Here is a 14,174-nt window from a genome sequence, read left to right on the forward strand (position 1 = left end):
GTTATTTGTGTAGGGAACTTACTAGTTAAATAATTCTGTGTACTGTGTAATTCAGTCGTAGTAAACAATGTGTATAGGGAACTTATTAGTGAACAGTTAGCAGTTAACAGTGAAAATAAAAATAATAATACCACACTAATACTAATACTAATACTAATTAGTATACAAGTATTAACACTGGCTATGCTAAATGGACTGCTACTACTAATAGTAATAATAATACTATTAATAATAATAATTATAATAATAATAATATATGGTACTACAATTGGCAATGTTTAAACCTTGTCGTTCTATTTGACGAAGTGTAAGAGGAGCAGAGCGCAGAGGGCAGTGCAGTAATATAATATATATATATTAGATTTACAGGATCTATGTGTGTGTACGGATATGGATGTGGATATGATTATGGATATGATTATGGACATGGACATGTATGTACGTATCTATTCTAGTTCTTGTATATATGACGTATTTGTGGATATTATATCTATTGCATCTATTGATATCGATTACAATACATGTGTATGGCATCCATTCAACCTTTTTCATCGCTCTTCACACCCCCTCCACAAAAAACGGCGCCAATCAGCATCCAGAACACGAACAATGGTTAGCAATGTTCAACAAGCCACTAATGACTCGTTTGCGTTATTACCAAGGGCCAATTACAGTTAATCCGCTTGTAAACAGTGTGCCAGTACAGGGTGCAAATGCGGTGATGACGGAGTTTCCAGATTAACTCCATGGATATTTGCAGGTTGAGCGCAGTTAATGTAGTCATTTGGATGCCAAGCTGCAAAATCACGGAAGAGAACGGACGTAGACGAAAAAAAATTTCTACGGTGCCGATCGGGAAAAGTTAAAAAAATGAGTCGGAAACACTCACCAATTGAGACTGCGACGATGGAAAGAATGGGACGAGTAGAGTAACGATTCAAGTCACGTGCAAGGGTTTATTAGTATGGCAATGATAGTAATAAACCACAGTCAGTAACACTAGAGATTATAGGGGAAGTTGGTTCATGGATAAACGTATGAGCTCATTTCTGATTGAGGGAGAAGTAGATGGCTTTGAGTCCTTCAAATTTTGGAATTGGTGACTTGCCTATTCCGATAACCCCCTCTCTGCGAGCTGTAGCTGTAAAAAGGGGGTTCGATCTGTCGGAGTTTGAGTTCCTTTTGTACGATTTCTATTTCTATTTCAATTTCAATTTCAATATCTATTTCTATTTCTATTTCTGTGTCTCCTTACAGTATAGTTTATGTCCGTATATCCCAAAAAATCCAAATAAAAGCGTATCAAAATGATCGGGCGCAGATTTCTCCACCCCCTTTGACTCGTTTGACTCATTGGGTGGCAAAAACTCCACCTTTATCATCTACGATTCAATGTCATGTTTACCTTTTCACCCGTACTTGTCCTAAATGCTCCTCTTCATAATTCTCGTAGTCTACGAGAATGCTCTACCTCCGGCTGGGTCCATGCCGTGCGCTTCTACGGCTTCCTACGATTTTCATCCCATGTCATTCATCTCCTCTTTATCCACTCGTAAACACATTCCTGCAACCACACCGGAACCGTTTAAACTCATTTGCCATCCTTCCCATACTCGATCCCATATTTTTGGGACCCATCCCAATACGGTATTTGAGTCCTATTTTTCATTTATTTTGCAGAACACGATGATATTTTCATTTTCATTCTTTTTTTGCATTCAGTAGGTAATTACCGGATGAGACGAAAAACCTTAATGAAGAAATCACTACACTACTTCTAGAGAGGAGAACAAAATAGAGAACATTGGTCTATTTAAAAGGACTTGATCAAGTGTCAGACTCTCAGGAGCGGTGTACATTATGGTTAAAGTATTAATGGAGCAGCATGACTTTTAGCAGATTAATAACAAAGATTTGGGATCACCCTTTATTTTTACCTCTAATTGAGTTAGATACTTCTAGAGTGAGTGTTATAATATTGACTAACGCTTTAACTTAAAGTAACTGCAAATCAGTGCTTGTTAGATGCAATTCTCCTGTGGTCCATGCTTATCCTATATGTACTGGTTATGCTGCGCTACCATATCATTATAAGGAAATAGGACTTAGATAGGAAATAAGCAGCCAAAAGTATGATGCTGACTTGGAATATAGTGGAATTCTTGTGATTGTAGTTATAATTGCTGTGGTTACTGTGTTTTGTTTTGTAAATGGAGAACTGAAATTGACTTTAGTTTTGTAGAACCTCGGACTATTATGGGAGTAGGTCTGTGCCACTATATTTTGCGGCCATCGTGGGGCTAGTTATGATTATACTTTCATATATGCTACATTGAAACTTCCACGTATGTGGTAACAGTACATTCTATGCTAGTATATACATATGCTACCGTCTATAAATCTGTCATGTTTATGCATAGTCATAGGTCTCGGAGCGAAAGCTCCATTACCTTTCTCATAACCTCATCTTCTTCTTCATCAATCGCAGCTGCTTGGCTACTGGACGAGGCGATAGGCTCATCAAACTCCAACCCAGCAGATTCAAAGCTTGAGTTCGGCGACGCATCGCTTTCATGCAAATGCTTGGAAAGCTCTAGGGCTAACCGTAACTCTTCATCATCATTGTCCACGTCTGGAATCTCCCTAACGTCTTCTTCGTCTATACTTAAAGTGCTTGTGTTTACGCTTTGACTCAATGCTAACGCAAGCGACAATTCTTCATCATCGTCATCGAAATCACGGCCATTGTACTTGTCAAGTAATTGTTGTTCTTGCTCTTGACGTTGTCTTTCTAAGAATTTTTGGCTTGTATAGTCCTCCATGCCATCTTTTATTTTCTTCTTGGTCTTCAGCTTGCCATAGTTGCCAAATCCGCCCTTCTGCCTTTTGGCTGCATCTGAATTGGTAACGGAGGATGTTTTGCTCTCTCCAAATTGAAAATATTGCACAGTATCTCCACAAATAATTAAGCCGTTTGTCTCCTGTTGATCGTCATTTAATCTGATCTCTGTCACAGGAATAAGTTCCTGATACATATGAGTGAATTTCCTTGGGAATTTTACGTAAATCTCTTTCACAAATTTTCCTGTAAATACGTCATATACGTTCGAAACACCATTGTAGCCTCCAATAGCAATGACAGAGCTATTGAGCGCTATAGTGGTAATATATGGAAGATTTCTATCCAAAATAGGACTGAAGAGCGATGATGTTGTAGTATATTTTATGTCTTTAAAGGTAAGCAGTATCTTGCAATGAGGAACTATAGTGGAAGTGTGTTCGTCATCTCTCACATTCCAGACGATGACTGTATCATCTGACAACGAATTCGCAAACAATAAACCGTCTCCTCCGATCACTTGAGGATTTCTAGTACCTAGAACCCTCGAGTTAGACATGGTTTGAAGTTTACATTTCTCTACAACCACATCGTCTTTCAATCGTAACTCTCTCGTCCGTATGTTGTTCAAATCTTTAAAATTGAACACTTTGATTATCGATTGGTAGCACACGATAATGTTTGAGTCTCCAAAATCGACATCCAAGGAATTCTTTACTTTACTATAGGAATCGTAGTAACTATGCGCACTAGGGTCCTCTGTATTCGCTACTGTGAACCCCAATTCAATCTTCGCGGCAACTTCTTGAGTTGTCAAGTCTACGATGTAGACATTCAGATCAGTGCTCACTATAATCCACTTACGAAAGTTGGACTTTATGCCAAGGATGATTTCACCAGGAAACTTGATCATTTTCAACATTTGTCCATTTAAATTCCATAACTTCAACTTTCCGCTGAAGGAACCTGAAATCGCATCGATTTTGGTTTTGTATTTGTCCATTCCGAAAGAATTCAACTCCACTGCCATCACTGGAGACTTATCCTCTGCATCTTCAGAGTCTACAAATTTAGTATAGGAAAGTCTGTTAGAGCCAGAAGATGTTGATGTGATTAAGTTCTTAAGCGTTATGTCACCATTTGCTTTGCCTAAAAGGAGGTAGTTCCAATTCAAGGAATGAGCCAAGTTCTCATAAAACAGGCTATTGCCACCAGGAATGAAACTTTGATTCTTTCCGTTGGTTAGGTTACCCAAGGCGATGTTTCCGGGATATTTGGAGAATACTAGGATCTTACCCTGGCCGTTGTTGCTGGCAAAATTGGTAAGAACTGTGTCGTTGAGTCTATATTCATTATTGATGACCTGGTAGGTGTAGTGGAGAGCTGTTGAACGCTTCCAGTTTTTCATTACTTGCAAACGAGTGAAGTATTCCAGCATCCAGTTCGCCAGGTTGGTTAGCGATGGGAACACTTTTGGTGTGTTAAACTTCAAGTTGAACGAGTTGATCCAGGTTTGTCTGTCATTGATGACGAAGTTCCATCTCTTGCATACTGTTCTAACTGTGTTAAGATACACTGGATCGAGGTTTGCAAAGATATGAATGATCATTTCCGTCGGCAAGTCGTTTATGTTGACTTTTGCGTCCTCTTTTATGGTATCGGTGGAATATTTACCTCCAAAACTTCTTCCATGGTCATTGCCATTACTGGTATTAGTCACCATCACAGTAGCAGTAGAACTAGACCCATTAACACCAATGCCGCTTACCATTTCTCTCGACTCAACCACCGTATTTCCGAGCTCATCGGTCCCGCTTCGTTCCATCATCGTTAGAGTCATCTTCTATGGCACAACCGTGCTATATCAGACAAAAAGAGAAAGAAAACACATCAATTCATAAAACATAAAAATCATAATGGCAGTAAATAAAGTAAGGTATGGAGGGTGTGCATATGACGCCCTGATGTTGCGCTACCATGTTACGCGATGGTAGTGATATAATTTATTTAATGTATGGGGAGTTCCAACGTGGAGGGCTGGGGAGAATGTTTTTGGAGAAGGGAGGGAAGCGTGGTTTATTGTATTTGTTTTTATTTTTGATTTGTGGGATGTGGGATGGTTCGGGAGAACGGGGGTGATGTGTTGTGGTGGATTTGTGGTGAGTTGGGATCACACGAGGAGTTACCCTGGATGGGTGGTATATATTTGGGGGATATTCTGTTGCGGGATGTGGAGAGTTAAGGATGTTGGATTTGTAAAATGAGGGAGTTGCTAGTGCTGATGCGGTAATGTTAATTCTGGGGAAATACAGTCAGAGGAGGTGGTGGTGGTAGTGGAGAGAAGGAGGTTGAGTTTCAATTCCTTTGAAGTATATATAAAAATGAAGTGGAAATATTTAAAAATGAAGTAGAAATTTTTAAAAAAATGATGAATATTTTTAATAAATTGATATTTAATCCAGGTGAAAAACAAGACATGATGAGAATGAGAAGAAGAATTTAAGCATTCATTGAATTTGACTTTTTTGTGATTTTTCAGTCAATTAGTGGAAATTGATGGTTTTGAATATTGGATATATATTCTCGCACATAAATCCATATAGATACAAAGAAAAGTGCCTACATGATTTAAATGGCCATTCTCTACACTACCACACAAAAAACGCGAACAAGGGAACAACACTCCCATGCTGTACCGTCTATATCTCTCGTATTACAAAATAATCCCTCTCTTCCATACATAAGAAAAATTCCTAATGTTCCAATTTTCGCTAGATTTCTTGAATTCCGATTGCAAAAAAGTCTCTCATTCCACAACCATACATTTTCAACTTCACCACCAACATTTGCACAAACTTAAATCTTTACTTATTACTTCTCTCCATTCCCATTTCCATGCCACTCACTCACATATAAGTACATTCCTCCTCCCCCTAGCTACCTTCCCCACCTCATTATCTCTGCTCCCTCGTAGAAGACCACTTCCATAACCAATCTCTCTCCTTAACACATTTCTCACTTACCACATTTATTTCGCACCCGATTTTTTCGGCGCCAGTTTTCGGCCGGTAACTGGAGACTGAAAAATTTTAGAAGTTCTCTGGAGAACACCATTTGATTGATTAGAACCCCCATTCTAGGACCAAATCTGGACATATCTGACATTGCAAACTGTGCCATGTCATCTGGAGAACCTGCCTCGGAACCTGCTCCTTTGCCGGAGCAGGCCAGAGAACTTACGTTGAAAATCGAGTTGCCTTCTTCTGTCAAAGCTGGAGACAACTTGGTGATACCCTCGACTACCGACGAGACCCTCAATGACTTGAGACTGGCCCTCGGGCTCTTGCCTGTGACCAGAAACTTGACTAACTACAACCTTTTCATCGGAAATGTCGACATCGGCGCTGCTTTCGACGACCTCGCTACCTACGAGCAGATTATCGCCGATTTGCAATTGAACGAGTCCACCACTGAATTGAAAATCGTGGTCAAGGAAAAGGCCTACACTTTGGCCGCTGTTTATGAGCAAATTTCTCGTTTCAGAGAAGTAGTAGGCTTGCACTACATCGACAGAGTTTCTGAGGATTTTGGGGTTTCTGCCGGCGTAAGCAAATTGAACAGCTTGAACTTGACTCCAGTTCAAGAAAAGGAAGTCAAGGAAGAGGTGGAGAATGAAAAGAAGGAAACCGTCGAGAAAGAAGGTGAAGCTGCTACCGAGGAATCCTCAGAGAAGCCTAAGGAGGAAGAAAAAGTTGAGTTTACCCCAGAGCAAATCAAGTCTATTGCTGAACTCTCAGGATCCATGGCTGCTAAAGATTCCGCTCTTTCAATCTCTTCTAACGCCAGTTTCGACAACACTCAATCTAAGCTCAAGATTCCAATCAAGTCTTTGTCGATATCTCAATGGTCTCCTGTTCCTGCTTTTCAGAAGGTTAAGGGTGACTTATTGTACTTAACTTTGCAAACCTTGGAAAACGAAACCTTCAACATCACTTGTCACTTCAGCGGTTTCTTCGTCAACAGATCCTCAACTGTAAACTTCAACCCAGAAATCAAGGTCAACGAGAAGGGCTCAATTCACAAGAACTACTTGTTGTTCAATTTGGTCGATTCCTTATCTGCCTCGTTTAGCAAAACCCTCGAAGAAAACGAGGTCAACTTGTCAACTTCTTCCGAACATCCAGAGACTTACTTATTGCCAAACAACTCCTTTTTGGCCACTCCATGGATTGTCAATGCAGATGTCTTAAAGAACTATCCTGATGTCTCAAGATCTCAACTTCCTTTGATTTCAAATGGTGTAGATGGTTCCGATTATGTTAAGGACTGGAATGAGGATATCCAATCTGTTAGAGAATTGCCTACCTCTACTATCCAAGAGCGTATTTTGAGAGAAAAGTTGATCCAAAAAGCTCTTTTTGACTTCACCAAGACTGCCACCGAGACTTCGATCCATATTGTAAAGGGAAATTTGACTCCAATGAACCCTAGTGAAGAAGAGGACAAACACATTTACTTGAAGAATGGTGTCTTCTACTCATCCGGTGCTACTACTGTGGATGTTTTTGAAGCTTCTGGTGCTGAGGAAGCTTCCAGATATGTTGCTTCCAAGGATTTGGCTGGTGTCAAAGCCTTGAACAAAGCCGACGTCTCTGGTGTGAATAACTTGGTTACTTGTATTGTTGATTACATGGGTAAAAGAATCGTTTGCCAGGCCCCTGTTCCTGGTATTTTCAACTCCGTCACTGAAGCTGATGGACAAGAAGAAGAAAAGATTGTATACGGTTTATCCACCGATGGCACCAAGATCTTACAAGACAAGGCATTTGAAGAACCATTAAAGCAAGTTGCTGACGTCTTCCACTTGATGGCCCATAAAGTTGATGTTGAAGGATCAAAGTCAGAGAGTGACTTGTTGATTTCCAAAGATACCAAGGGTATCAAGGGTACCGACGGACGTAAGTACATCATTGATTTGTACAGAACTACTCCTCGTGATATTGAATTCACCGAAGCTCACTTTGACCCAACCAACCCTACCTCATACCCACATGGTGAAGCTCTTCTTAGACATGAAGCCGTTGCTGAGTGGTGGAAGAGAAAAGTTTCCGTCTTGTTTAAGGCTGAGACTGAGAAGTTGGAAAAGGAGGGAAAGACTTTGGAAGGAGAAAATGGCGAGAAACCACAAATCGTCTTACCAACCGACCAAGTTGTTTTCAATCCAGATGCTTTCTCTGGTAAGAATGATAGCGAGGAGGACAAGGATGTGGTCAGAGGTTTATCTAAGTTCATCAAGGAGAAGTTGATCGATGAATTTTTGAGCGAATTCCCAAGTCAACTCGCTCCTTTCGATGGTCAGCAGTTGACCGACATTTTACACAGAAGGGGTATCAACTTGAGATACTTGGGTTACATCGCCGAACAGATTTTGATCAAGAAGGATGCCGCAGGCCAAGAGGTTAAGTTAACTATGGAAGAAAACCAAAAGTTGATTGAACAAAAGAAGCTCGAGAAGGAAGAAGCTGACAAGAAAAAGGCTGAAGATGAGAAGAATGGTGTCAAGCAAGAGAAAGAGTCTGCCGATAAGGAAAATGAAGAGGAGGAAGATGAAGTCCCAAGTAAAGCTAATTACGAACCAGTCGCCGCCAACTACGATGCTCTCTTCCGTGTTATCATTCAAGAGATGGTTGCCAGAGCTTCAAAGCACTTGTTACGTAAATTATCTGCTAATGTACCAAGCACCTTGTACGCTGTCTTTGTCGCCCATTTCCACAACTGTTTGTTAGGTGGTTCTATCAACGAGGCTCCAGAAGTTGTCATTGACGATATTTTTAGATCTTTGTACCCATCAACTGCATTTGAATTCACCAAACTCAACTCCAAGGAAGTCATTGAATTAGTCACTAGAGAAGTCTTTGTCCGTTTCAGATATACTTTACCAGAGCACTGGATTACAAACTTGATCCATCCAGTTCAATTACTCAGAGAGATCGCTCATAAGTTTGGTATTCAATGGAAGGCTCAGGATTACGTTTTCTCTTCTGAAGCTTTTGAAGACTATAAGGAGAAGTTTGCTGTTTCATCGAAGAACATCGAGAACAAGTCCAGTGGATCTAAGAAGAAGGGTAAGAAATCTGGTGGTGCATCACTTCAAGAAGTCATTTCTCAACGTAACTCCATTTTCGTTGCCGACGATATTGTCAACTTTATTCCAATTGTCAAGGATTCGGGCTACAAGGCTTCTCTTGTTGACGAGATCTTCCAGAGTGCCAGAGCTCATATTGCTCAGGGAGAAAAGGAAACCGGTGTTTCTCTTTTCAACGAGTTGGTAGCTATCCAGGAACAGATTTATGGAAGAGTCAATGCTGAGACTGCGAAGTTCTACACCCTTATTGCTCAGATATACTCTGAGCTTGGTTACGACACTCAGGCTGCTTTTATTGCTCGTAAGGCTATTGTCTTAGCCGAAAGAACCACTGGATTCGACTCCTACGACACCATCACTGCTTATTTGAATGCTGGTTTCTACGAGTCCACTAATCTTGAAATTGAAAATTCGTTGAAGTTGTACGACCATGCCATTTCTACTTGGTCCTCTGTCTATGGAAGAGATCACCCAACTATTATCAATACTTTGACCAATACTGGTGAGAACTTATCCAGAGTCGGATTATATGATGCTTCCATCAAGCTCTTTAAGGCTGCTCTTGACTTGTCTATTGAGTCTAACGGTAATTTGTCACAGATCACCGGTATTATATACTTCAGGTTGGCCAATGTGTTGATAAGTGTTGGCAGATTCCAAGACTCATTGAACTACTACGCCATTTCTGAGGATATCTTTGCCCAGCTTCTTGGCCCAGACGATTCCTTGACCAAACAAGCATCTAAGTACGTTTCCAGCATCCAGACTTACATCAAATATCTCCAGATTAAGGATGAGCAGCACAAGAGGGAATTGGCTCAGCAAGCTGCCGCTACTGGTAACAGCAAGGTTAAGGTTAAGTCCCAGAGTGAAGTTGTTGCCAATAGCAAGAGAAGCGGTGCTAAGAACGGCTCGAAGAAGAACAACATTCCTCAACCAGATCCAGAAATCGCATCCAAGCCTATTGAAGACATCTTACAGTTCATCGAGGGTAAGCAGCCTAAGAAGACTGGTAAGAAGGCCAAAAAGTCGAAGAAGTAAATATTTATTTGTCCATAGTTTTTGTAAATATCTCACATTAAACATTATAGTTAGAACGACTAGTAAATGTAATGTTTACGATTGTAGGATAACGTTACCACTATTCAATTGGAATACGTCTATTTACATACGGTTACAAACATATCTATGTCTATGTACAGCAGAATGCAAATTCGTTTAATCTAATGACTATGACCGTGCTCGGAGCTTGTAGTAGTATCCTGGTGGGTGTGTTCATGTTCATGTTCCTTGGTATCAGCATGTTCATGCTTCTCTTGGAGTTCTTTGTTGGTCTCGGCCTCTGAAGCATTTTTAAACAGAAGATAAATGTTTCTAACGAATTTATCGTCCTTTCTAATCAAATCTGATAAAGATGTCTCTATGCGGTTCAAAGTTTTCAAATCGAAATTGGTTTGAGTCGTCAAGGTAGCATAGATATTGGTATTTGCACCAGAAGTCATCACAGACAATTGGGTCAACTTGAGGGAGTCGAATAACTTGTTTGCCTCGATCTCTTCGTTAATGATACCTTCGATCTTGTCGTAGTCCTCGGAACCGGGTTTTTCACCTCTATCTACAAGTTCAAACCAGGCCGACTTGAATGTCCCCCATCCTGCCTTGATAATCAAAATGGACACACAGATTCCTCCAATGGAGTCCAACCAAGCAATGTTGAAGAGAACACCACCGGCTACGGTAATTAAGGCTACTAATGCTGTTAATGAGTCAACTCTGTGGTGCCAAGCGTTGGCGACAAGCACTTTCGAGTTTGTTTCAGTTGCAACTTTCATGGTCTTACGGTACAATAATTCCTTGACAATAATGGAAGCACCAGCTAACCAAGCAGCGTTGATATTTGGTATTTCTCTTGTCGAAATAGTAGAAGAGATTGGTTCACCGTGGTTGCCGTCGTGAACGGCCAAGCTGCCGTGGCTATGTGAATGCAGACTTCCAGAGTCGCCGATAGAAAGGTTCGTGTGTGAATGGGAATGTCCGATGTGGATCATGTTTACATACTCAAACAAGTACGTTGGTAAGAAGAACTCGAACACTTGCAAGAGCGAAGACCATCCTACAGAGATACCAGCAAAGAGGAGGACGAAACTGACCATTAATGATCCAACCGTCTCGATCTTACCGTATCCCAATGGAAATCTGACTGGAGTTCCCACCTTCGAAGCGACATTAACAGTAGCCAACGTCAAGAAGTCGGCGAACATGTCTGATACCGAATGGATAGCATCGGCGACAAGAGCTTGCGAGTGGAAGTAGACACCTCCAACACCTTTTGATGCTGCCATTGCTACGTTGACGATTAGTCCGATCCAAGTGATTCTGACAGCAGGGTTGGACATGATAGAAGCGGTGCTTGTCGAAAGGAGTTCATTTGGTTGATGGTGGCCACCGTGTGAATGGGAATGGGAGAAGAGTGAATGGTGTTCCTCGGTATGAGTATGAGTATGGGGATGAGATGGAGTTAATGAAGCCATTTTCGGTGGGGATTCGATGATGGTTTGTTTACCGTCGTTGGGTTTGTTGCTATTATTGCTATTGTTGCCTTTAGCCTCAGGTGGTGAGTCTAATGGGTTTTCTTTGTTGTGTAAAGAAGAAGACGTCGAGAAGAGACGTGCTGACGATGTCGAACGGGTCTTCTGGCGGTGTAGTCTTTGTAGAAGTAAGATTGACGGAGCAATGTCAATGGGGAAGTTCTCTTGTAGGAGGAGATGATGAGACGGGCTTAGAGACCAGGAAGACGGCGATGCAGAGGTTGACGAGTGTCTCGATGGTGATAAAGAAGCTGAAAGACGCTGGAATGAAGGTATTGACGACGGTGTTGATAGCACTGAGTTCTTTTTGGAAAGAAGCCCGCTGGTATTTATTCCGAACTTGTACCACACCCGAGAACAGTAGGACGACGACGGCAAGTTCATTGGATGAAGAAAAGTACGGGCAGTCGACGGAGGCACGTCGACGGGAAGAGAGAAGCAAGCGGGATCACGAAAGATGAGAGACTAACAGGCGCCAAGTGAGTATCGACGAGTGAAAGGAAGACAAACGCAGTATCACCGAGGAACGGAGTGAGGCAAATGAGGTAATGAGGTAATGAGGCACAGTGAAGTAATGGAACAGGTAGCGACAGTGAGATAGTAACAGTGAGAAAGTAACAGTGAGACAGTAACAGTGAGACAGTGAGACAGTAACAGTGAGACAGTGTACAAGAAAGAAACAACAAAGAGATAAAGATACAATAATGACAAAGACTCAGTGAGAAATGACAATGAGAAGCAAACAAATAGAATTAATAGAAGAAATAGAATAAAGAGACAAATTAAATAAAGAGACAAATAGAATAAAGAGACAAATAGACAAATACAAACAAACAACCCAGTGAGACTGAAATGAACGAGACGATTGAAATATTTAAACAATGAATGAGATGAATGAGATGAATGAAATGAACCTGTAACTGTGACTGTGACAGTGGTAACGACAACAAACAACAACTAACAAAGAGTAGAGAGAATGAAGGAAAGACCCCCAACGATAATACTTTAACAAATAGCACCCAAAGAATAACTCAGAGAAAGGGCCCTTTCCTAGTAGCTACACTACAGTCAATATTATCAATATTGTTATTAGCATGAAAATCAATAGCAAATAACACTATCAATGTCAAAGAAATGGTCCAGTCCCCTATGAATTATGTAATAAGCAAAATATTAATATGACTATGTAAGCACAATGTCAGGTCAGAATTGTTATATCACCGTCATAGGAACGGGCTCCATTTGGTGGAACCAAGCAAGAAGTATATTGGGATGTGAAGTGTAGATTGTGCATTCAAAGTGGAGTAGAGAAGTGATTCAGTCTGGAAAAATGACCTAACCGAGGAACGAATGGAGACTGAGGTAATGTGAATGATGATTTTAGCAACCAGAAAGATTGGCCAAAGAATAGCTCTCCTCAATAACTATAGTTGTAAAACAGAAATATTTGTTGACATATCAATAATATCAGTTATAATCTCATGTATGTCTATCAAATCATCTGATCAAGGAGAACATCTCCCGCAGTGACGTTCAATCAAAATGAAATAATCACTTAATCTATATTTGTAAAATCCTCAAGTTATATGAACTTTTATTAGCTGTCGGTATATCCAACTTCTGTCTTTTAATTTTGATCACTGGGTCTACTTCTTTTCCAGCTTAGAGAACTATCTCAATACTTCCAACCGTCTAGAATATCTCACTTTTTCATATGGGACGAGTTGCCGAACTACGGCTTTCTCTGGATAGTGCAATGCTTAATGTACACTAGAGCACCCGTTGCGTCTTATGATATTTGCACTACTTTGTATAGCCACTGGTAATTCCGTCATGGCCATTTACTGTGTCCTATTGGAGCATTAGCATTTTATCTTTTGCATCCTCATAACTTTGGATACTAAGATGTGCTAACAAGGAGGGTGACTACACTAGGAAGGTTGGTGATATATTGTTGATGTGCCAGAAAGATCCCTTCTGCTTGATATTAGGATGGCCTGCTGAACTCATCATCCTGGTGAGTGCCTATCATTAGTTGATAAAAATTAGACTTTGTCAAAAATTTCTTGATTTTCGCAACCATTTTGTTTTCATTAGCAGTGTTGTTCGCCTACTACATTGAAGAGCCTTTTAATCCTTTCATCGTGATTAGAAAGCCTTGGATGTTGTAGACGAGGATCCCGACAATCTCCCACGAAGCCTTATCTATTGCATCCAAATCCGGAGGGTTTCATTTCTGTTTGCTTCAAAAAGACGTGTTCATTACCATTACTTATTTACATACATCCAACCATCTTAAGCAGGAGCTGCTCGACTATATTTGTAATAGCTCCAGATCCATCCTTATTCTCCCTATCTTAACTTCTACTTTCCTGATTTCCTCCTCCTTCAAACCTGTAAGCTTATGAAGCAAAATCGACATCTGTGGAGATTACTTCAATACCGACTTCTGTCTCAACATTTACGGTAATAAATATTGTAATTAGTAAAACAACCACCGAGCCTCTTTGTTTTAGAAAGCGCAATATGCAAATGACGATATCAAGCTATTTTTCTGTAATTCCAGAACTATCGCTATGACGAAGCTCCTCTCTTCACTGCC

General features: G+C 40.6%; 3 protein-coding genes across 3 annotated transcripts; 1 reads left to right on the top strand and 2 right to left on the bottom strand. All coding sequences in view use genetic code 12, as the record gives it.

The window, feature by feature from the left end:
• Positions 1 to 2,420: 2,420 nt before the first annotated feature.
• RJT20DRAFT_100156 (SCF ubiquitin ligase complex subunit) lies at positions 2,421 to 4,679 on the bottom strand (the record flags this gene model as incomplete). Its single annotated transcript, XM_064915614.1, has 4 exons — positions 2,421 to 2,496; positions 2,563 to 2,611; positions 2,666 to 4,521; positions 4,621 to 4,679. 4 exons carry the CDS (start codon positions 4,677 to 4,679, stop codon positions 2,421 to 2,423), a joined length of 2,040 nt encoding a protein of 679 aa, XP_064772120.1.
• Positions 4,680 to 5,939: 1,260 nt separating this feature from the next.
• Positions 5,940 to 10,025, top strand: RJT20DRAFT_123291 (translation initiation factor 3 subunit; the record flags this gene model as incomplete). Its single annotated transcript, XM_064915955.1, has 2 exons — positions 5,940 to 8,247; positions 8,446 to 10,025. The coding sequence occupies exons 1-2, from the start codon at positions 6,018 to 6,020 to the stop codon at positions 10,023 to 10,025; spliced, it is 3,810 nt and encodes a 1,269-aa protein (XP_064772121.1). The 5' UTR covers positions 5,940 to 6,017.
• A 182-nt stretch (positions 10,026 to 10,207) lies between these two features.
• Positions 10,208 to 11,515, bottom strand: RJT20DRAFT_146975 (uncharacterized protein; the record flags this gene model as incomplete). The annotated part of the gene is made up of 1 exon (XM_064918893.1): positions 10,208 to 11,515. The coding sequence occupies one exon, from the start codon at positions 11,513 to 11,515 to the stop codon at positions 10,208 to 10,210; it is 1,308 nt and encodes a 435-aa protein (XP_064772122.1).
• Positions 11,516 to 14,174: the final 2,659 nt, after the last annotated feature.

The sequence above is a fragment of the Scheffersomyces xylosifermentans genome, assembly GCF_036884685.1.
Source record: "Scheffersomyces xylosifermentans strain CBS 12540 chromosome Unknown RJT20scaffold_8, whole genome shotgun sequence".
In the NCBI taxonomy this organism is placed as follows: Eukaryota; Fungi; Ascomycota; class Pichiomycetes; order Serinales; family Debaryomycetaceae; genus Scheffersomyces; species Scheffersomyces xylosifermentans.